The following is a 24,594-nucleotide window of genomic DNA, read 5'->3' as shown; positions in this document are numbered from 1 at the left end:
GATCCAACATTTTTTTTGTCACGGTTCGGTGTTGGTTTAATACGCGGGCGCGGCGCGGGGAACGACTTCACAAGATAAGAAATACCGGAATCGGATTTCCGGAAAATTCTCAGCGCTAGCGAGCTCGAAGTACCGGTACCTATACCGTGTACGTGTACGACGTGGTCTACGGTACATATCGCGCAAGCAAGCTCAACTTCATATTGAGATGGACGATAAATAAGCAAGGTCACGTATGTTTTTATTCAATGTCAATGTCAGAGTACCGGTTTATTAAATGATTAATCACCAAGTCTTTGGAAGAAACCGATATAAATGCTGAGAGAACAGAATTAATGACTACCGGTACCTTAATTGTAACGCTGCGATATTGGAGCCGCGAGTGAAAGTCAAGCTGGGACATGAGATCTATCGCGGGGAGCGAAGACAAGAGCCTATAGGCGCTAGCGGGAGCCTAACTTCAAGAGCGGTTGATGAATCCCGGTCTAGGCCCTAGGGCCGCTGATCTCCCCCTATGGGCGTGTCGCAAAAACGTAAGTAGGACTGAAAGTGAGAGAATGGGTTCCATGCAATTTCACACGAAGATGATTTCAAATCATCGGCCTCGGTGTTCACAATTTCATTATGATTACCACAAGTCTGAGTAGACGTACTGATGACAGGCCTGGGAAAAGATATGCTAAGAAAAAAAAAATGTTAACTGAAACTAGTAAACAGTCAAGGACTTCAAGTTCAAGCAGGGTGACCAGATTTCACAAAATGAAATACGGTACGGGACCATCATCAAAGCATGATGCACGAACGGATCGACCAAGCTGGATCAGACCGAGCCAGGTCTTAATTAAACAAAAATCAAAGAAGGCTACACAATGTTAAAAAGTATATAAAGAAAAGGAAGGGAGATTGAATGAAAGAATGAAGGAGAGAAAGCAAAGAGGAAAGGGAAGAAAAGAGATGAATTGAGAGGAAAGAAAGAAAAAAATGAAGGGGGAAAAGGTAGGAAAAAATAAAAGAAAGAAAGTTAGAATGAAAGAAGGATCGATGAAAGAAAAAAAGGGGGTTCTGTCATTTGAAATGAACGAAGAAAGGAAGGGAAGATGAATGAATGCGTGAAAGAAACAAATAAATGAGAGAAAAGAAAAATGAAAGTGAGAAAAAAAGAATGAAGGAAAGAAAATATGTTTCCTTCATTCTTTGAAAGAAACAAAGAAAGAAGAAAAACAGGAAGCAAATAAGGGAAAGAAAGAATAAGAAGGGAAAAAATAAAATAAAGAATTAAAGAAAGGATGAAAGAGAGGGAAGGAAGAATGAAGGGAGGAGCAGGGTGACCAGATTTCACAAAATGAAATACGGGACAATCGACAAAGCACGCTGCACGAGCAGATCGATCGAGCTAGGTCTTAATAAAAAAAAATCAACAAATAAGGCTACACAGTGTTAGACTTGCAAAAAAAAATATAAAGAAAAGGAAGGGAGGCTGAATGAAAGAATGAAGGAGAGAAAGAAAAGAGATTACATGTTATTAAGAGGAAAGAAAGAATAATGAAGAGGAAAATGAAGGAAACAAGTAAAAATTTGTAAAAAAAAGTTATAATAAGAGAAGGATGAATTCTTTGAAATGAATAAAGAAAGAAAGGAAGAGAATTAATTTGTGAAAGAAAAAAATACAGGAGAGAAATGAAAAAAAGAAAGTAAGAAGAAATTATTAAAAAATGAAGGGAAAAAAATGTTTCTTTCATTCCTTGACAGAAAGAAACAATGAAAGAGAAGAAAACAGGAAGAGAGGAGGAAAAAAGGGAAAGAAAGTTCGAGGAAAAGAATTGGAAGGAAAAAATAAAATAAAGAATGAATGAAAGAAAGGATGAATCAAAGAGAGGGAGGAAAGAATGAAAAAAAAAAGAAAATAATGGAAGGAGAGAAAGAACAAAAAGAAAAAAGGAAGGTGGAGAAGGAAGCAAAGAAAAGTTTAAGGAAAGAAAGAATGAAGGAATAAAAAAAGGAAATTTAAAAAAGAAGGAAAGAAAGAAATATGAACAGAGAGAGAAAGGATCACAAAAACAAAGATTGGAAATAAAGGTAGATGGAACAAAAAAAGGGCAAGCAGTATTTAAAGGATATAAGGATGAAGAAAGAAGGATCATAGAAAAGAAAGAAAAAATGAAAGAGGAAAAGTTTAAACTTCAAGCAAAAAAATCCAATCATTTTAGCAAAAATCTATAATATTTGGGTGTTTAAAATATATTTAAAAACATTTGAAAAACTAAGATGTTTCAGAAATGAATAAAATTCAAAATAAAACAGTGTCAAACTTCACAGCATCACACACAGGCATCTCTCATCCCATTACAAGTTCGCACCGATCATAACAAGACTAAAAACAAAAGCTGAAACAATTAGATCTAGATCTAGTTATGAAAACTCAATAACTTTCTCCTCCAATTACATCACCCAATCAGTAATCTGAGAATCTATAATGTGATTATAAAAATTTCCTGCCGATTTTGTGATTATTTTGGTGAAAAAACTGTTTATCATGTGAGATTTTTTGCACCATTGAGAATCAGCTCCGATCCTACATGCCTACAGTAGCCTGCCACACACAGGCAGGAGGCCAGTTCGTTTGCAATGTATTGGGTAGCAAGAAAATCACCGCAGAACTTGCAAAAGTTAACATTTATCGATTTTATTGTTATCTCTGCTTCGTCATCTGTTGGTTATTTGATGACAATTCTTCACTTTTCTGTGCATTAATTATACTTTGTTCAATATTCTGAAATACGGGACAAATAGGCGTCCTGGAAAGGGTTTGTCGGGACGCCAGGACAAAGGAGCAAAATACGGGACGATCCCGGGATATACGGGACGTCTGGTCACCCTGGGGAGGAGAGAATGAAAAAAGAAAGAAAATAATGGAAGCAGAAGAAGAATGAAAAGAAGAGGAAGAGAGAAAGAAGGAAAAAAATAAGGAAAAATAATTAAAGAAATAAAATAAAGGAAATTAAAAAAAAGGAAAGTAAGAGAAAGAAGGAAAGAAAAATAAATGAACAGAGGGAGAAAAGGATCAGTAAGGAAACTAGGAAAGATTGGAAATACAGATAGATGGAACACAATAGGCAAGCAGGAAGGATAGAAGGATGAAGAAAGAAGAATAGAAAAGTAAGAAATAAGGAAAGAAATAAAGGAAAAACCTTCAAACTTCAAGCAACCAAACAAGTCTAATCATCTAACAAAAATTTTAATGATATTTCGGGTTTTTAAAGGACAAGTCCACCCCAACAAAAACTTGATTTGAATAAAAAGAGAAAAATCCAACAAGCATAACGCTGAAAATTTCATCAAAATCGGATGTAAAATAAGAAAGTTATGACATTTTAAAGTTTCGCTTCATTTCACAAAACACTGAATATGCACATCTCAGTCGGTATGCAAATGAGGGAACTAATGACATCACTCACTCACTATTTCTTTTATATTTTATTATATGAAATAGTTTTATTTTCTCGTCATTGTCATGTGAAATGAAGTTTCATTCCTCCCTGAACACGTGGAATTCCATTATTTTAACATTTTGTGGTTCAGGCAAAGGAGGTCCTAATTGTCAAATTCGTAAAAAATTGAAATATTGCATAATTCAAACAATAAAAAACAAAAGAAATAGTGAGTGAGTGACATCAACTCTCTCATTTGGATGTAACTGACTCGTTCATATAACTATTTTGTGAAAAATATGCGAAACTTTGAAATGTCATAACTTTCTTATTTTACATCCGATTTTGATGAAATTTTCAGCATTTTGCTTGTCTGATTTTTCTCTATTGATTCAAATCAACATTTTATTGAGGTGGACTTGACCTTTTTAAAGTATATTCTAAATTTTTTTTGAAAACTAAAATGTTTTAGAAATGAATAAAATTTCAAAGTGAAACATTGTAAAGCATAAATATTAGATGAAACATCACGGCATCACACACAAGCATCTTTAATCCCATTACAAGATCACAACAAGACTTAAAACGAAAGCTGAAACAACTAGATCTAGTTATGAAAATTCAATAAATTGCTCCTCCGATTACATCACCAAATAAGTAATCTGAGAATACATAATATATGTACAAAGATTTCCCGCCAATTTTGTGATTATATTGGTGGAAAAACTGTTTATCATGTGAGATTGTTTGCACCATTGAGAATCTGCTCCGATCAATCCTACGCCTAGCTAGTAGCCTGCCACACATAGGCAGGAAGCTGCATGCAGAAGCTAGTGTACATGTTGACTTTGCGTGTATGTGTGTTTGTGTTAAGATCGAAGAAAATGTTGGGTAGCAAGAAAATCACCGCAGAACTTGCAAAAGTGTACAGTAATCGATTTTATTGAGTATCTCTGCTCGTCATCTGTTGGTTATTTGCCCTTTATTTTATGAAAATTCTTCACTTTCTATGTATTAATTATGTTTCGTTCAATATTCTGAATACCGGACAAATAGGCGTCCCGGGAAGGGTTTGTCAGGACGGCGGGACAAAGGAGTAACATACGGGACAATCCCTGGAAATACGGGACGTCTGGTCACCCTGCCCTGACTTCAAGTTCAAGGAGCTCCTTGGCATAATTTTACAAAGTCTGTCAAAAAATTAGGAAATGGGAAGAATGTAGGACCTACTAACTTGGTAATACTGGTAGATGAAGTTAGGTATTAATCATAAGACATAAGAATAAGATGATATGAAAAATAGAATGATCAAAATAATTGTTAAAAAACCTCAAGCCTGTACATGTAGATCCTATTTAGCAATTTACACACCAGAACTAAATTGTAATATTTTTTAAAGTGAAAACTTTATTAAGCTTTTATAAATCTGAAATTGAAAAGTGAAATAGGAAATTAAAACTGGTGTATGAAATAAACAGAAACTTTATTAATGTTTGTGCAGATACATGCATAACCAGGAAAGCTAGGGAAGCAATTTAATTAAGTTCCCAAAAGCCAATAAACAAATAACAGTCAATCAAAAATCACTAAACAGAACAAAAAACAACTACACTAATGTAGAAGTGAGCTCTGAAAACAATTTCTTGATAAGTTTATCTTATTGGCTTTAAAAGGGTTTAGAGTGGTTGGGGGCCGGAGTGATTACACGTATGTTTACTGTGGTTTCATAACACCTCAGCATTTGACTTGAAACAGGTGTTTTTGTTTTGTTTTGTTTTTGTTTCATCATATTATTTGAATTTATCTGGCAGGGTTGTGATTAATTAAAAAAAAAATCTTTTTGAAATATATTTCAAAACAATATTTCAAAACAAAGTGTTTTATGGAACCACCTCTTTATGACATGTTACATATCTTACTATGGTTCATGAAAAAAATATGCAATATTAGTCAGGTCCAGATTTTAATAAATGTGCTCAGAAAAAGCAGAGAGCAAGTCTCACGCATTGTGCGTGAGACTCACGCATCCAGGGTCCGTCTCACGATCTCACGCGTGGCACACATTATCTCACGCATCGGGACCCGACAGAAAAAAAGAAAAAAAGTAGCATTATTCGCTAGATTATACACCTTCGCACGCCGTCGCATCTACCCCGGCAGGTGAGACGAATCGAGAGTGCAGTCAGCGCACAGCTAGTACGTGATCATTCATAGAGTTATACGTGATTATGATACGATGAATCGCGTGCGTGCATCGCATGGTTTTGTAGTATGGATCAATTTCATGATGAAACCAATATCTCGCGCGCGCCTTTTTCGAAATACGTACAAGTGTAAGTACTGGCCGCGCGCGCGCAGAGTCATGAAAATCTCACGCATAACATTTTTTAGAACTTGGCATCTCTGAAAAAGTGCTTTAGGCATTTTGTGTTAATGCTGATTTATTGATTGTTTTAAGGTAATTCAGGTGTGCTGAATCCAAAAATGCTGTTTGCCAAGCTTGATTCCGACGTTATCATTCTCAAATCGGCAAAAAACAAAATGGCGGCATTTTGAATGCAGTTTCCCATATTAAACAATTTTTATGGGTGATTTTATTTCAGAAATTGGGGTCTATGCCTTATTTTTGATACCCTGGGTTGTAAACATAATGCATCTTGGAATTAAAGATGGCTGACATAATTCACAGCTGCTGATTGATAAATAATATGGCCAAATATGATGATTTGGGGGCATAGCGTCCAAAACGGCAGTCGTTAATTGTACCATCAACTCCAAAAATTAGAGTAAATCATCAAAAAGCTTTCAAGGCAAATAATGAATCAGGACATGTTTACAAGATAGTCAGTGAATGTGTCAGAGAATCCAAGATGACCTTTCAAAATGGCGTCTATAATGAACGTTGTAACTTTGAAATGGTCCAAATTCATATAATATCCACCTGGTAGCTATAACTTTGGGGTCTACCGAGAAAAAAAATAAAACATAAAATATCATGGTTCCAAGGGGGAAAATTACATTGGAAAAATTTCTAGGTTTATCATTGGTGCTGTTTTGCAAAAAAAAATCATGATGGCTTAAAAAATGGTTGCTATTTCTTAAAAAAAATATTGCAAAGTGCATATACTATACACCTAGAGACATTTTTGTGTCTTTCTCATGATTTCAAGGGTCAACTAATGTAGGTGAAGACAAATTACAGGAATACGCTGTTTTCCATTTTGTCAAAAAATTGAAGAACGCTCCAAAAATTGCATTCGAATTGGCCAACATTGATACAAAAATGGCAATACTTCATATCCCATCTAGCGCCAATATTTTAATGCCTATATGTTTTTAAGACTCATAAAAATATGTTTTACAAGAGTTAGTGACATAATTAGATGGTGGTGCAACAATAAATAAACATCCGAAAACAAACTTTAAGAAATAAGGTACACTTTCACCTAAAAAGTACCATAATTCACTGATAAGTATTTCAAGACACACCATTTTAGTGCTTCGGACTATGATATGGTTTCATGATTAGGGGACAACAGTCATTTTTACACAATTTTAGAAGTCGCTTTGGACTTTTTACAACAAGAAGGACAGCTGACCATCCTTGTTATTTGTCCCGATTTGTTATTTCAGCCTTGCAGGCCACAATAGTGTAGATTTTGTCCACCTAATTATGATGTTTAATTGATGGAAGTCTTTTTAGACTCATTTTGAAAGCCTTATTTGAATAATAGGCAAAATGGACAGCTTCACAGCATTGTAACTACCGTAATCCAAAAGTATTATTTAACACTTAAAACCATAGTGTACTGTAGACACCAAAATCATATCTCCCAGATGGATTCTAAATGGATTATGTAAATTTTTAAGTATCAACAGCCATTTAAACTCCTTTATTGGAAGTCATCTTGGATTTTGGACATACAGGACCATTGATTGCCCTTGTAACTTATCCTAATGTATTACTTGATCCTTTAAACCAAGGGTTAGACAACATAATCATAAACTAGAATTTAATTCGTCATGCGGACGAATTAGGTGGTCTGTCCTTATTGTCGGCATCATGATCACTATCTCCATGTTCATGTAGATCAATATGATCATCATGATGACAACGGAATGTTCATTATGGATGGAATAGTTGTGAAAGACGGGAGATGAGGGGAGATGATAAAGCACTGTGAAAAAGGTCCGACTGACAATTGAAGTATGAAAAAAGTATAATCTGTTTTATCTTGCTAAATTTTAACTTTTATACCTTTTAATTGTCATAAAGGATCATGTACGAGGTGGTAAAAAGAAAAAAAAAGGGAAAAAAAATCATCTTGTTCACCCCAGGAATCGAACCTGCGCCCCCGAGGACGCTAGTCAAGTGCGTTATCCATTGAGCCACGATACTCCCCATAGTAATTATACGTTCCCATAGAGATTACACGTAAGGAAATTTGAGAATTGCAAATCCAATTTTGCAAGCGAAAAACGGGCATGATCCCGGCATCTGATTAAAAAATGGAAGGCGCACAACCGAAAGCTTAGAATCTCAGCTACAACATACTAATAGCTCAGGGATAACTAATAAGAAAAAATGGAGATATAGCTCACGAAATAGAGGAATGTAGAATCTAGTTTTCAGAAAAAGTCATGTCCCATAGAGATTACACGCAAAATGAGGAAAAATGACATGCCTCTTTTCATCGCTGTTTTACGCCATGATGCATTTTTCAAAATGAAAATTCATGATTACTGAGGAGAAAGAATACATTCTAAACTACAACATATCGAAATCTGGGCGAAAAACAATCAATATTTACAGAGTTTTGATCAAATTTACATAAATTTGATGACGTCATTTTTGAAAAAATGAAATTTTCAGTTTAGGCGCAAATTTGATGACGTCATGACCAAATTGAGGGACAATGGTGACATGAAATCAAATCTACAACTCATACTCTATCGATACATGAACAAAAAAATTGGGGTCAACGGACTATTTAAAGAGCTACAGTGAATTTTCAATAGACATGTTTTTGCCCATATATGGCCTGTAGTGAGAGCTCGCGCGCACACGTGCTGCAAACTTTAACGGGTGTTAATTTCGTTATTAATGGTTGTAGAAGTTTAATCAAGGTATTAAATTGCTCAGAATTATATCATCAATGCAATGGTATAAAAATAACGGTGTTTCTGCGTTGCGTTAAGGAGTTACGCGCGGAAACGCGTGCGCAAATTTTTGAAATGCTTAAAATGACCTGGAACGTACCCAAAATTTTTTATAGGCCATTTGGAGAATTTTTTTGGCTTTGACGCGCGCATACGCGCGCGTCATGACCTTTGATGACCTTGACAGACGACCTTTGACGTAAAGTTTATTTGATGTGAATATGGTTGATTATTGATGATCTGTTATGTTGATATGATCAAGTTGAGAATTTTACAAAATGGCGCGTAGATGACGTCATCATGACCAGATGACCTTAAAAAGCTTATTTTGCCGTTTATATTATAGACTCTATATATGACAGAAAAATCAGCCAAATTGATTCAGCCAATTCGGAGAAAAGTTGGCGACAAACATAGGTGCTAAAAATAAATAATAAATAAATAATAAAGAAAATTCTGACGAAATTAAGAGGTGATCTGTCATAGACAGACCACCTAATTATACCCCAGACAGATATTAAACAAACCATGTCAGTTTTAAGGTAACAATAGCCATTTTAGACTCCAATTTTGGATTCTAGGACATGCTGGACCTCTGACTGTCCTACTAACTTGTCCTAATTTATTATTTGACCCTTTAAGCCATGGGTTAAACACCAAAATCATATACCCTAGGCTGATTTTAAACAAACTATGGCAGTTTTTCGGTAAGAACAGCCATTACAGAATCTATTTTAGTCATTTTGGATTTTTGGATATGCTGCATGGAACCACTAACTGTCCTTGTAACTTGTCCAAATGTAATACTTGACCCTTTAAACCATGGGTTATACTAAAAAATCATATTCTCCAGGCGGTTATTAAAGAAACTGTGTCGGTGTGTAATTAACGACAGACATTTTATACTCCATTTTTGCAAACCATCTTGGATTTTGGGACATGGAGGAACACAGACTGCCTTTGTTCCTTGTTCCAACGTATTTTTTGACCCACTAGACCATGTGTTAGGCACCATCATCATATCCCCAAGGCAGATATTAAACTATCTCGGGTTTTAGGGTTTTTAGATAACAACAGCTATTTTAGACTCAAATTTTGAAAGCCATCTTGGATTTTTGGACATAGTGGACCGTTGACTGTCCTTGTAACTTGTACCAGTTTACTACTTGACCCTTGAAATCACCAATAAAAAAAAACCGCTAAGGCATTAAAATAGTTGATAGATAAATTGTAAATTTTTAGGCCATGGCAGCCATTTTTACGCAATCTTGGATTTTCAGGCATGCTGGAGTGCTTACATGTATGTTCACTTTTTCCTTTTACCCCTATACACCATTGAATACAAGTCATTTTAACATCAAAATCAAGGTTGGCAAACAGCATATATGGACTCAGCGCCCTCAAATTATGCTAAAAATTTCTCAATTTAGCATTAACACGATTTGCCTAAGGCAGTCTACTTTTCTCAAATCTGGACCTCACTATATAGGCTATTGTAAATTTTGTAAGTTTTTCCCTTTGCAATTAAAATTTCAAACGCTTTCTTTAAGCTAATATCCTACCACACCTACTTTTTGCATGTTTTGTTTTTCCTCAATACATCAAGAGCACTTTGACAATGAAATAGGAAATCTATATAACATGTACCAGACAGGATGGGTGTGGGGTGAATGTGCCTCCCTTTTTTTTTGTATACATGTCTACAATTCACAGTTCCCTGATTTTGTTTGATGGATGAAAGCTGTGCATAATTTTACTATTAATATCATTTGTTTATCATGTAAAGAAAGAAAATGCTGATGTCATTAAATATTTTACCTTACTTTAATCCAATGGTGCTTGTAGGAGCATGCCTGTTAATTGATCAATAGAAATATACTGTATGCTCCACAGTTACACTATCAGTTTCATTTCAAGCAGTTGCTTGTGGCAAGTAGTTGCATAGTGGCAAGCCAGAAAAGATATTATTCAAATACATGTATAATACCTGTACACAAAAGCAATATTCCTCCAGTTATTATCATACTTGCCTATTAAGAGAATTTACTGAAGGTGGTGATGCAACATTTTCTGGTACTAGTAGACTTGTTAAGAGGTTGAACGCTGCATTTTTGAGTACAAGTGTCCCACTTGGCACAAATGTTCCTTGAGTCAAAAGAAAAAGATTCATCCAAAGAGACACGCTGTCTCTATGCAAATATGCAAGTAATTTGCATAAATTTGCATATTATGTAGATATAGTGAAAACAAGTATTTAAGAGTATATATTTAACAAGAACTGCTCCAAAATTGGAAACAAAGACTTAGGGTAAGAAAGGAAAGAAACTTGTCATAAAATGATTGGGATATCCTTGTTTACTATTAACTAATTTACATGAATTATGCAAATTATAATTTAAAACAGGGTATTTGTTTCATGAATCTTGAAATGTTTTTTAAATAACAGCAATTAATGCACAATGTCAACATTCTACAGGAAAGAGAATATATTAGAGAAAACATAGATATGCTTCATGACAGTATTAGTGTCTTGATTTGCTTAGAAAAGAGGGAAAATATGTCAAAATGTATTACGTGATATTGCGCTAAAACGAGGCCAAAACAAACCTCTATGTCACAGTCACACTCACGAATCCGCTATAAAGCGATCAATGGTATGTCATTCGAGATAACACAACAGCTTCCATCGGCTTCTCGTATCGCTTTTATTGGTGTGTCTGCCACAACGTAATATATATGGTATATACGGTCAAAATGCATTTCGGTATCGGTAAAACACAATTTTTTTTTATTTGTTTCTAGTTTGTTTCTCTTGGAAAATTTAGAGGAGACCTTGCTTTGTAGGTTACTTTAATGAAGCTCTGGCACATCAAAAATATAAACACATGAGTCATGACGAATGTACCCCACCTCGATCCATATTTTAACTTTATTAAAATATCTATCTTTTGGAGACCCCGAAGTGGCAAATCTGCATTCCCGCTACTTTACAAAGTCAGTTTGAGATGTATTATCGACTAAGAAAAGACAGATGTATGAGACATCAGTCAACATGTTTCCTGAAGAAAGTTTTAGGTTTATTTAAGCCTACGCCCACGGCAGCCCACCGAATTTACTCCCAACCCTCTCTGTATTTCGACACTATATAAAGATATCGTGTTTTAAAGCCAAAGGCAAGGCAAATCGCGTTTTTGGTAAAGCAACTTTTATATTTAGGGAACCTCTTTTATTTAGAGGGGATATTGTTCTGCAGTTTGTAATAATGCTCTAGCACAGTAGATGCTATAACCCAACAGGAGCATGCCTAGGGTACCCTTTCCCCTTTTGGTTTTATGTATTTAAAAATAATTTATTGTCTTTAGAACTCCAAAAAGATTACTTTTGTTTGTATTGATATCTTGGAATAGATTGAGGAGAAAATACTCTACAAGTAACATGTAGAGGAGCTGTGGTACATTGAAGAACAGCCACACATAAGCTCTAAACTACCCAAACCTCTTTATTGATTCCACTCTATGTTGAAATAAAATATTTTTAGTGCCCCATCGGAAGAAAGATGCATTTCTACTACACAGTAAAGCCGCTTTACATTCTCCTCTTGGAAAAAAAACAACAACAGAGAAGGCATTGTTTTATATCGCATGGAAATAAGTCCCTGTATATACATGACGGGGCCTGTCGAAGTTGCCCCACCCTTTATTTTGTTTTGACAATATGTATTGAAAATATCGTCTAATCGAGCCCTCATCTGGAAAAGGGCACTTATTATTACAGCATCATCTACATTATATAGAGGAGGCCCTGGCACTGGGAAGCATGGGCTGAAGCACCCGCAAGATTTTCGGGGGGGGGGGGGGGGTGCTGCGTGTATTATTCTTCATAGACAGCACCCCCTGGAATTCCGGCAGATGTGACAAAACGAAAACAAAAAGTTACCAAAATAACCTTCATTTTGTAGTGCAATCCTTTTTGTTTCTTTGCTTGTTAAATTTCTTGGGACCAAAATGACCTTCATTTTATATTGAACCTTTTTTGCTTTTCAAATTTACATCAGCACCCCCTGTAAAAATCGTTCACAGTGCCCAGGAGGAGGCATTGTTCACAGGCTATATAAATAAGAAATTCAGGCAAATTAAAGCCTACTTCTAAGGGGGCTATTTCCCCATCCCTTTCCATATTTTGACAATATTGAAATATTTCATGTGTTTGTAGCCCCCACGGTGGCAAAAAGGCGTCTTTAACACCTAGTAAAGCAAAGTTCAGTTTTATGGAACCTCTGTTTAATAGATAGAGGAGACGTTGCTCTGTTGATTTCATGTTATTAAGTTCATTAGATCCTATTCCACAAAGGAGCCTGCCTGTCGAAAGTATCACATCTCATTCCGCATTGACTCTGTTTGAACTAGCATCCTTTTGGAACTCTCAATCGGGACAAAACGTCATTTTTTTTCTACGTGGAAAAGCCACTTCCATTTTTTTATTGATTTTTTTAAACATAGAGGGGACCCTCTGCCTGTCTGCCAAGTTACAGGCAGAGAAAATCCGGCACATTGAAGCATATCCAACATTGTGTGCCTGTCGAAGTACCCCCTCCCCACAATTCTACATATTATTTTAGGTAAATATAGGAAGCATCATTTCACAAGTTGCATGTAGAAAATTCATGGTACAGAGCGTACCTTCATGGTTCCCCACTCTTTTCCATACTGCACTTTTTAACCCCCTTTGGGGCAAAAAACATTCCTCTTACTTTTTAATATTTTCCACGGCTAGCTAATTATAGTAAAGGCATCTTTTCCAATGGAAAATCTTCATATTTTGTATTACATTACAAGAAGATAGTGGAAAATGTATAAATACCCATCTAAATTGAAATTGAAATTGAAATTGAAAAGGTTTTATTGAAATTATTGCACTTTGCAGCCAAAAGGCTGAATTGCGTACAATTTACAGGCATATATACATAGAGTGTACAGATTTAAAAACATCAAACTTGAAATGATGACGAAAATATAATGCAACTTAATATATTATGTATACTAAAAGGAAAAGATGAAGTAATAAAAAAAATACAAACACATGTGGTGGTGGAAGGATGCTTATTGATAAACATCTTAATTCAAACAATAAAAAACTTAGTTTTAAGCAGGAACAAAAACAAAAACGAACTAAATGAAATAATACATGTAACGAACAATAATATATTTTGATGCGTGCTCGTGTACTAGAAATGCCATGGGGGCTCCCATTGGGAAAGGCTTTGATGTTCCAAATGCTAATGTAACCACTGGTTACATGCTCTACTGGTTACTAACCAGTAGAGTAGGGTCTTCTATTTCTTATCTAAGAGAACATTAAGTATTGAAGTGGTTTTACCGTGTAGCAGAATTTGCAGAAATGTAATTAATAAGATAATTAGTCGTGCAACTTCTTATAGGTTTCGATGGGGAGAGGATTTAATTTGTCATGATTTTTCTTCACTTAATCCTTATGCCTCCTTTATCTTAGAACGTTAATGAAAATAGAAGCTGATTTAATTTTCAGCAAAAGCCCCCCTTTTACAGCAGGGGCGTTATCAAAAGGATATTTTAAATAGAATAATATAGTCTTAAGGAAAGTGATGGGGCTACTTTGACAAGCAACGTAAATTAGTAAAGGGTATAGGCTTCAACGTACCAGGACGTCTTTTAATGCAACCTTTAGAACAATGTATCCTCTGTCTTTTTCAAAAGATCGGTGGAAATTATAGCGATAATTTCGAATAAAAATTATATAACTCTTAATATTGAGAAAGGGGTGTGGAGTACCTTCGACAGGCTCCCAATGGGGTTAGGCTTTCGTTACCAGAACGTTATTGCATGTAAAATGCATTGCATTTTTTTATTTTTCTCCATGCATAACAAGAAATAAATTGACTGAATATAATGTTACATATAATACAAAGTAGGAACTATTAAAGCATAAACAAGAAAATGTTTGAAGTGCAGAGTTCCTCAAATAACATCGTATGTAAGTAATTCATTTGACTAAACATGGCTCAAAATACGCATTCACAGAAACCAGAACAAAAATGAATTCAATACTAAAACTACAATAATACCCTTTTCCGTCTTTTTCTAATTTTACCAAGAGCAGAGGAGGTTTCATAAATTTAAAAGTTGTTTTGCTAATTGTGGCATCGCAGCATTTAGGAAAATATAAAAGTTTCAGACTATGAACTGAATATAATGTTACATATAATACAAAGTAGGAACTATTAAAGCATAAACAATAAAATGTTTGAAGTGCAGAGTTCCTTAAATAACATCGTATGTAAGTAATTCATTTGACTAAACATGGCTCAAAATACGCATTCACAGAAACCAGAACAAAAATGAATTCAATACTAAAACTACAATAATACCCTTTTCCGTCTTTTTCTAATTTTACCAAGAGCAGAGGAGGTTTCATAAATTTAAAAGTTGTTTTGCTAATTGTGGCATCGCAGCATTTAGGAAAATATAAAAGTTTCAGACTATGAACTGAATATAATGTTACATATAATACAAAGTAGGAACTATTAAAGCATAAACAAGAAAATGTTTGAAGTGCAGAGTTCCTTAAATAACATCGTATGTAAGTAATTAATTTGACTAAACTACAATAATAACCTTTTCCGTCTTTTTCTAATTTTCCAGGAGCAGAGGTTTCATAAATATAAAAGTTGTTTTGCTAATTGTGGCATCGCAGCATTTAGGAAAATATAAAAGTTATATGTATTGCTGTACACCCACTGGCCAAATTATTTCCAAACACCCCCTAAACGGGCTTTATTTACACATTATGGCCCCTAAACAAGTTATCGCCAGAATATGACCCCGGGGGAAAAAAAAAACCTAAACACATTTGGCTAGTCTTAAAAAAAAGCTTTGGAAAAAAAATACCCCAAATACGTTTGACCCTGCGATTGACCATTGACCAGTCTTTCAAAACTACCCCTTTTTTTGAAAATCAGTGTTATTGATACCCTTAATGAGTGCATACGCGGCCCGCATCCAAGACTGAAAAAACACCCCTTTAAACATGTTTTTTGGTCACGCGTGTGTACAGCAATATATTTGACTGCCCCCCCCCCCCCCCGGGACTTTCTAGCCATTTTTTATCTCCTATTCTGACAGTTGACCAAACAGAATGGCCATATTCTAATATCGGTCTTATTAGCAGGGGCGGATCTAGCTTTTTGCTACGATGGGGGTTTGACAATTACGATGAGCTGCCACGTAATGCATTCTACCCCCTAATTCCTGCCCCACCCCCTCCCCCCATGCAATGTCTCAAGAGGAGTGAAGAAACTGTGCAGAAAATAAGATAACCTCATATAAGTTTGGAATTACAAACTCTGGGAAATAACAGGATAGATTGAGATACATAACAAAAAGTTCAGTGGCCAAAGACAAAAGCATACTAGTCTGAGCAAATTCAGCGGAAGAGAAATAGGATTAAACAAACTATTGAATACAAAAAGAAAAGTGGGAAAGACCCAAAATAATAGTGAAAGTTAAATGGATCAGCAGAAATTTTACAGTATAAACTTTCAAAACTTCACTGCAGTTAGAGTAAAATTGGGTCATACAAGTATGCAGGTTTTTTTTTTCTAAAGTAGGGAGCTGGTAGCTAGCAGGAAACTCTGCTGCTCAAATCCTTCCTGACTTTTTTTTATTGAGGAAGAGCCATTGCTAGAGAAATACAGAAACACTGAATGAAAGATTGTGTGGATATTTGTGTGTATGTGTATTTAAATTAGTTCAACAATTTGAAAGACAGAGCATGCAGCAAGACTGAAAAAGAAAGAGACAGATTTATACATATAAGTTCAACCTTGTATTGGGGTGTCACATAACCTACATCCTGTGTTTCTAAAGTGATCACTTTGGCAATATACATGTACGTCTCAGGGAGCTGATGATTGGTGTCGTAAGTGAAATCAAGTGGGTGGATCATTATGAAAGTTGTATCATTGTACTCATTGTTTTTTTTCTGTATAACCAAGATCTTTCACTGTGAAATAGGTGTTTTAATGTGTGCTTTAATATTGCTCATATATATTAGATTTTCTATTTATGTGAAAGATATTCATGGAGAATTTTTTTCCAGTTTTCTTTCATTTATTTCAATGTATGTTTGTTCAAGACTTCCTATGTCAGTGATCTATGTCTTTTGCAAATTGATGCTCTTTCAGTCTATTTAGACAAATCAAAATGCTGGTTGATCACCATGCTGAAAATTTGCTGATTTTATTTAATACTTACTATTATTACTTTCCCACTTTTTTTTACATCATTGCTCTACAGATCACCCATAATTTGTGAGGATCATCTGGCTCCAAATGTTTGATCCTGATAGCAATGGCAGCCCTTCTTAGATCTCACTTGCAAGTGTTCTACTTCATTTATGCTGCTCTCTTCTCTGTAATCAGTTTGACAACTGGTCATATCAGCCTCAACAATGTTACAACATTCGAACCAAATCTACCACTTCAGCATATGATTTTGAACAAAGAAACTGGGGATGTTTATTTAGGAGGGATCAATTACATTTACCATCTGACCTCTGACCTTTCTTTAAAGGCAGAGCAGAGCTCTCTCACAGCAGACATCACTAACTTCTGTCCTGCTGGAGGCTCTGGATGTATCCTCCCTCCGGATTGGGAGGAAAATGAAAATAAAGTGCTGTTGATCGATGAGGAAAATGATTTCTTAATCGCATGTGGAAGCGCTTTCAATGGAACTTGTGTGCTTCATCATCTCAACTCCATCACGACCGTCCAATCTCGTGTACATGATCCGGTTCACCATGAGGAATCCTCACTGGGGATTGGTGACTCTGTAGTAGCGTTTTATGGACAATCTGTTGTCAACACAAATGGAGAAGAAACCATGAGTACTGCTCTGTTTGTTGGGGCAAGCTTTAACCCTCTATTTAACAACACACTTATCCGCCAACATGCCATTTCTACTAAGTGTTTACTGCAAAGGAACAGTCGCTGGACTTTTGACTTGGCCTATCAAGATTTGTCATTTGGGCGTTTCACTTACATAGACATAAAGGACACATATACTCATAACTATCCAATAAAGTACATCAATGGATTTGAGCATGATGGATTTAGCTACTTTACCACTGTTCAGAGAGAAGATGTTGATTCAGAATACTATCATTCTCGGGTTGTTCGAATTTGCAACCGTGATGATGGTGGGTATACAGTAGACTCTATATCAAATATTTAATTGAAACTGAAAGTGTGAGTGGTTGGTCAGTTTTGGCACAACGATTTTATGAATCATGATTTTTTTTAAGGAACTCAACTGGCACTGGCATTATAGAGTACAATAGCATGATGAAAACTATCCATACACCAATTTTTCGGAATCTGTTCATTGGGACCTGAAATATGGCTTAGTCAATAGCTGCAGTGGCATATCTAAGATGGCTTCTGGGGGCATGTACCCCGGGAACCACTTTCAGTTTGGTGGAAAAAAGGGAACTTTTAGGTGAGAAAATAACAAAAACAGAGGAAAAAGGCATGAAAAAGGAAAAGAACAGCTAAGAAAAAAGTATGAAAGAACAATAACAATTTTCCTTGTAAACTGAGATTCAATTTGCACTTTTCAATTCAGTTCTATTTTGCCTACTTGCTGAACTTATTTTTTATTTCAAGCTGCTGCAAACAAACATGCTTGCCTTAAAAATTATTGGTTTTCGAGAGGGCACTTGCAATTTTTTATGTGATGTATTGATTTATTGCATAACAACTTAATGACTATCAATTAATGGGTAGAACTGAGACTGCCAGACTGGAGAATTTCACATCTAATGAAGATAGACAATTAATACATTGACATGTTTGTTTGACTAGACAACAAATAATGCATACAATTTGTGTACTTTCATCTCAATAATCATTGAATTATTTATTCTGAAAAAAGGGTGAGATTAAACAAGAGATTAAAAATGATGTGGGAAAATTGCAAAATCCAGTATTTAATGATTTTTGTCTCGCCTGCATAGCAGAGCGAGACTATAGGTGCCGCTTTTGCGACGGCGCGTCATCAACATCAAATCTTAACCATTGAAGGTTAAGTTTTTTTAAATATCATCATAACTTAAACAGTATATGGGCCTAGTTCTTGAAAATTGTACAGAAGGGGTCTAGTTCATGAAAGTTGGACAGAAGGGTTACCAAGTATTACTGAACATCCTGCTGGCGTTTCAGGTCACATGACCAAGGTCAAATGTCATTTAGGGTCAATGAACTTAGACCATGTTGGGGGCATCAACATAAAAATCTTAACTGAAGGTTAGGTTTTTGAAATGTCGTCATTGCTTAGAAAGTGTATGGACCTAGTTCATTAAACTAGTACATAATGGTAATCAAATATTACTGAACATTCTGCCTGAGTTTCAGGTCACATGACCAAGTCAAAGGTCATTTAGGGTCAATGAACTTTGGCCATGTTGGGGGTATTTGTTGATTTCCATCATAAATTTGATAGTTTAAATGGATCTGATTTATGAAACTTGGACATAAGAGTAATCAAGTATCACTGAACATCCTTTGTGAGTTTCAGGTCACATGACCCAGATCAAAGGTCATCTAGGTCAATGAACTTAGATTATGTTGGGGAATCAAAATGAAATCTCAACCAAGGTTAAGTTTTTTAAATGTCAACTCTGAAAGTATATGGATCTAGTTCATGAAACTTTGACATAAGAGTAATCAAGCATCAGTCAACATCCTGCACGAATTTCAGGTCACATGGCCAAGGTTTTTAATGCACTTTGGCTGTGTTGGGAATATTTGTTGAATTACCTTCATAAATTTGAAAGTTTAAGGTTGAACTTTGGCTGTGTTGGGAATATTTGTTGAATTACCTTCATAACTTTGAAAGTTTAAGGTTGAACTTTGGCTGTGTTGGGAATATTTGTTGAATTACCTTCATAACTTTGAAAGTTTAGGATCTAGTTCATTAAATGTGGACATAAGGGTAATCAAGTATCACTGATCATCTTGCACAAGTCTTTGGTCACATGATATATATTGTATTTTATCATCATATGAATGGTGTTTTTTGTGAATGATTATAGTCATTTTCAAAGTCAGCACTGCTGCTATATTGAATCACATAATGCAGGCGAGACTGCCAGAGGTGCTCGACTTGTTTTATATTAAAGCCCTGAGTTTTATATTAAAGCCCTGATCATGTCACCACCCAAAAGACATGATCAGGGCTTAGATCTGATCATCTGCATTACTTTGTTTAACTTCTATCGTGAAGCTTGGATTACAGGTGCATGTTACAATTTACCCCGGGGGGGGGGGGGGGGAGTCATGTTCGGATAAATGAACATTGAGGTATAGGCAATTTATGTGTTTCGGAATTACGAACCTTTGGAATAAGGAATCTTTGGAATTACGAAGTGTAACCGTATGATACTAATAGAGATCCCAGGAATTCAATTGATTTTGAGGTCAGACAGTCAAAGGTGAAGTCGCCACCTTCGACTTTTCTTGCTTGACCATTAACTCCATTTTCCACATTACAGGCGGGCGTATTATGTGCTCGCCTTAGCGACACTCTTGTTTTAGTCTGAAGTTGAGTAGTTGACAAACAAAACAATTTATAATTTTATCTCCCTCATAAATTTCCAAAAGGCTAGTGTAATATACCTTCAACTTTTTAGTGCAAGCTAGCATTGATACTAGCATTGATTTCAGGAAGCCTATCGATTTTAAGGTCAAAATTTCAAAGGTGAAGGTCACAGTGACATGTTTTCATCTTACCCATCTGCAGTCCTTTTAAACACGATAACTTCAGATTAACTTTACCTAGGCTCATATCATTTGGTGTGTATGATACTAGCATGGATCCCAGGAAGCCTTTTGATTTTTTTAGGTCGAAAGGTCAAAGGTTAAGTCGCCACCTTTCACTTTTCTTGCTTGACCAATAACTAAATTTTTCGCGTAACAGGTGGGCATAGTATGTGTTAGCCCTCTTATTTTTGTCAGGGCAAAATAGTCTCATCTTGGACCCAACATCACCTTTATAGCATAGTTTGTAGAAATTACCCACTGAATGTTTTCTTTATATTTCAGCTTACTATTCTTACACTGAGATACCACTGGAGTGCAACAGCTATGCTAGTGGCCGTACCTACAACCTGCTTCAGGCGGCTCATTTTGGAACCGTAGGTGCAGATCTGGCCAGAGAACTCAACTTTAGGACTGGGCAAAAGGCCTTGTTTGGCCTATTTGCAGAGAGCTCCCCAGATGCACCCGATCAACCGACTGGCAATATGGCCTTGTGTATCTTCACTTTGAAAAAGATCATAAGGAAAGTCACTCAAGGTGTACAGGACTGTTTCTATGGGTTTGGCTCTCAAGGTTTGAGGCACTTCTCAGACAATCTTATGTGCAGTTTTGCAACAGTAAGTTTATGTTTTGTACAAAGGCACAGTCATGCTTGTAATCTTGTGGATGATCTTGGTAGAGAAAGAAAAGCAAACTTCTAGTTAATTAAATGAATAAAGATGAAGGGATGGATTGAGATATTGTCTAGAAATTTATTGTGATGAGTCTTATAATGCATTACAATACATATGAATGGCTAATGCTACAGATTTTACTTTCATGATCTCTTTTTCAATTTTATCCCAGTTTCGTTCTGTTGATAAATCTTTTTGTGGGACTGGTGATCTGCATCCCATCCAAGCGCAGAACACACTGAATGCGTATGATTATCTTAGTGGAGGTGGTCATGGCCGTCACTATACCTCAATATCAACTCTTACCATGGGCAGAGATACAGTAGCTGTCATGGGCACCAGGTCTGGCCGCATTCATAAGGTAATACCAATTCAAAATATGTGATAATGTTGATCATATACATAGTAACAATGATAATAGGTGACCAGGCATGGCAAAACCCATGAAAAGTCACCAAAAAATGAATTATTAGTTAAAGGGAAATATTTTGGTTTTTCAACAGAAGATTAATAGATTGCAACATAATCCAAAAATTACAAATGATGGGTCTAAATAAAGCAGTCAAAACAGCTGTATAGGTTTGTTTTGATACATCCATTTGTTACAGTTAAATTATAGAAAAAAAATTGTCTTTGTTTTAAAGCAATACTAAAAACTGAGATTTGACCATTATGACCAAAACCACTATTCATGTCCTCCTGATAATAACACAGTGCAACTTTTTGTGGGTTTTGCCATGCCTAGACACCTTACAGATCATGGTGGTGGTGGTGATGATGATGATGATGGTGGTGGTGGTGGTGAAGATGATGATGATGATACGGTAATTATCAGTCCTGATAATTATAATGATAATGAGGTGTCACCACTCTAAATGAAGCATGAATACACAGGCCCTGAATCTTAATTGCCTGTATTATAACTGTACTAAATTGTTGGTATCTATTCAATTTTTGACAATTGCAAGGTAAATGTCTGTCAAAAAGATAAAATTAAATCTTTTGTTTAAAGTTACCATGTTTAGTGCCATTTTAAAGCTTAAGAGTTGAGGTTTGCAATGCCATGAAGGAAAAACAATGATATCATGCACATTTAGGTAAATTCAAGGACCTTATTACTACAATTAATTAGTTGTGGCCCAGTGGATTAGTCTTCTGATTTTGAAACAGAGGGTCTTGGGTTCGAATCCCAGCCATGGGGTAATTTCCTTCAGCAAGAAATTCATCCACACTGTGCTGCACTCAACCCAGGTGAGGTGAATGGGGACCAGGTAGGATTAATTCCTTGAATGCATGAGCACTGAAAGGTGGCTCGAGCTGTAGCCGGGGTAATAATAATAACTATGCGCTTCGGAATAGAATATTTCTAGATAGATGGCGCTATATAAATGCCTATTATTATTATTATTATTAATTACAATTCAAACAATATAATGTTCAGGTTGGCTTTGTATGAAAATCTAGACAAAATGCAACTGATAGTATGTAAATTATGGTGTAACAGCAGATTTTGTCTAGAAAATGAGGGCATTTGTATTAATGTTTCTTTTCCGTAAAAGTAAATGCAAATGCTACTCTGAGAAGTTCTAATTTTATTTTAAGAGTCAAGTAAAATACCATTGAATGTGAATAAGAAATTAATACTGAAAAGGGTTATCAGTTAATCATTGAATGTTTGCATGGTGGTCTAGATAAAATGCAAGCAGTAAACGATTCACCATGTAGTTAGTCCTGAAAGGTGGGGGAGTGATAGAGATGGAAATAAATGGCAATGTTGTAAAGGTGTAGTCATTTGAAAGGACTAAAAACGAGCTAAGAATGATAATTTGGATGAGATGATTTGAGAAGTCCTGGCAGTGATGAGTAAATGAGCAGTGAAAAAAAAATGCTTAGGTGTCTTAATATTCTGGGCAGTTTGACTGTACGTCACTGCTGATGATGGACATAAGGCCTTCTCATCTCAATTGGGTGGGGGGCACTGATATTACTGTACTCACAGATGACCCACCCTAAAAAGTTATATCCAATGGTCAAATACATCGAAGCTTTTTCACTTGCGTTTTCAACAATTTTGTCTTCTAAACAAGTATATAACCCCTAAAACATATTTGTTTTACTCACAAACATATATCCTTTATATCTGATTTTGTCCTTTAAATTTGATGCCTTGAATGTGCTACACTTGTGGCATGCCATGATCATCCCTGTGTCTCAACTTATATCTACTCTTCTTCCACTCACACAGCCACCAGAATTCCTCTCATTCAAATGATCAATCTATGATTTTATATAGTCTTTTTGTAAAGGACTAGCTACACCTTACATCACGAAAAATACTTCTCAATGTTATCTGTTTCATAGTTTTTACAGAACATTCTATTAAATGATCATGGTCAATATAGTCAAAGACTATTTGCCTGTTTTTTAGGAAAGGACACAAAATCCCAATACATTAAACATTGGACTTGCCATTTCTGTACTGTTTCGGGTATTTCATTAAAGATCAAAGGATCAGTACATGTTTATGTACAAGCATGGTGTCTATATTATTACGGTGGTCCCCCCCCCCCCCACCTCACCCCAGTCATAGAACAGATTTTATAGACAAAACTTCCATTTCTGTTGAGCTTTAATAATTATATACATATTTTTTTGTACAGTGCAATCACATAAACTATTTTTGAAACCACATTATGAAAGTGCAAGTTGCATCAGAAAAATAAATTATTGATTTGAAAACAATGAATTACTAGCTCTGATTGTTTGGGGTATTAAATGGAATGCTTGTATACAAATATTTCCTGACTTGCAAATTGACAGGTTGTTAGACCAAGCTTCAGTTTCCGCTTCTGTCCTACCACTTTCCTGTCTTCCCCCGTCGATCTTAACAATCTCATTCTGGGTGTTTTAGACTACAATATATGAAGTAAATATTTGCAGTCTGGTTTTGCCATATGTGGTGATTATTGGTTATTTAGAAAGATGGAACACGTTTGATATGCTATCCCCTGTATTGCAAGGAAGTGTGTCATTGTGATAGCAAGGTTGGGATATTTCCTGCTTTGAACAAATTTGGGTGATTGTCATACTCGCCCATAAAAGGCTTCCTCATGGCTTACATTACACTTTGAGGGTTGGATTTCAGACTTGTTAAAAGACCTTTAAAAACATAGTGGTTTTGAGAAAGAGAAGGATATTTTGAATTTGTTATCATCAAGCTAATCTATTGAGATGTGCATAGTGAAAGTGTTGTTTTGTCTTTTTTAGGCATATAGATACTGAAAAATAGGAAGATAAATAAAGATAGGGTCTCATTTTTTTAAAATCCATAATCATATGGTGTTGGGTACGGTACCAAAATTTCAAATTTACCAAAAATTGATTTGAGCCATTCTGTTTTTCTTTGATAGCTTTGATGTTAAAATGTCAAGAGGTTAAAATGTTACATGGTTCTGAATATGGGAGGAGTGATTTCCACTCTTGT

The 24,594-nt window shown here is 35.5% G+C and overlaps 1 protein-coding gene across 5 annotated transcripts in view; it reads left to right on the top strand.

The window, feature by feature from the left end:
- Positions 1 to 24,594, top strand: part of LOC129257117 (hepatocyte growth factor receptor-like) — a 51,106-nt gene continuing 26,512 nt past the window's right edge. The window contains exons 1-4 of one of the 5 annotated variants that reach the window (XM_064097218.1): positions 1 to 533; positions 16,919 to 17,819; positions 20,722 to 21,053; positions 21,283 to 21,471. In XM_064097218.1, coding sequence (XP_063953288.1) covers positions 16,973 to 17,819; positions 20,722 to 21,053; positions 21,283 to 21,471 — 1,368 coding nt within the window. In that variant the 5' untranslated portion in view covers positions 1 to 533; positions 16,919 to 16,972. The other 4 variants (XM_064097219.1, XM_064097220.1, XM_054895373.2 and 1 more) reach the window with 4 other exon arrangements.

The sequence above is a fragment of the Lytechinus pictus genome, chromosome 3 (assembly GCF_037042905.1).
Source record: "Lytechinus pictus isolate F3 Inbred chromosome 3, Lp3.0, whole genome shotgun sequence".
Taxonomy (NCBI): domain Eukaryota; kingdom Metazoa; phylum Echinodermata; class Echinoidea; order Temnopleuroida; family Toxopneustidae; genus Lytechinus; species Lytechinus pictus.
This window is presented reverse-complemented; position numbering and strand designations above follow the sequence as displayed.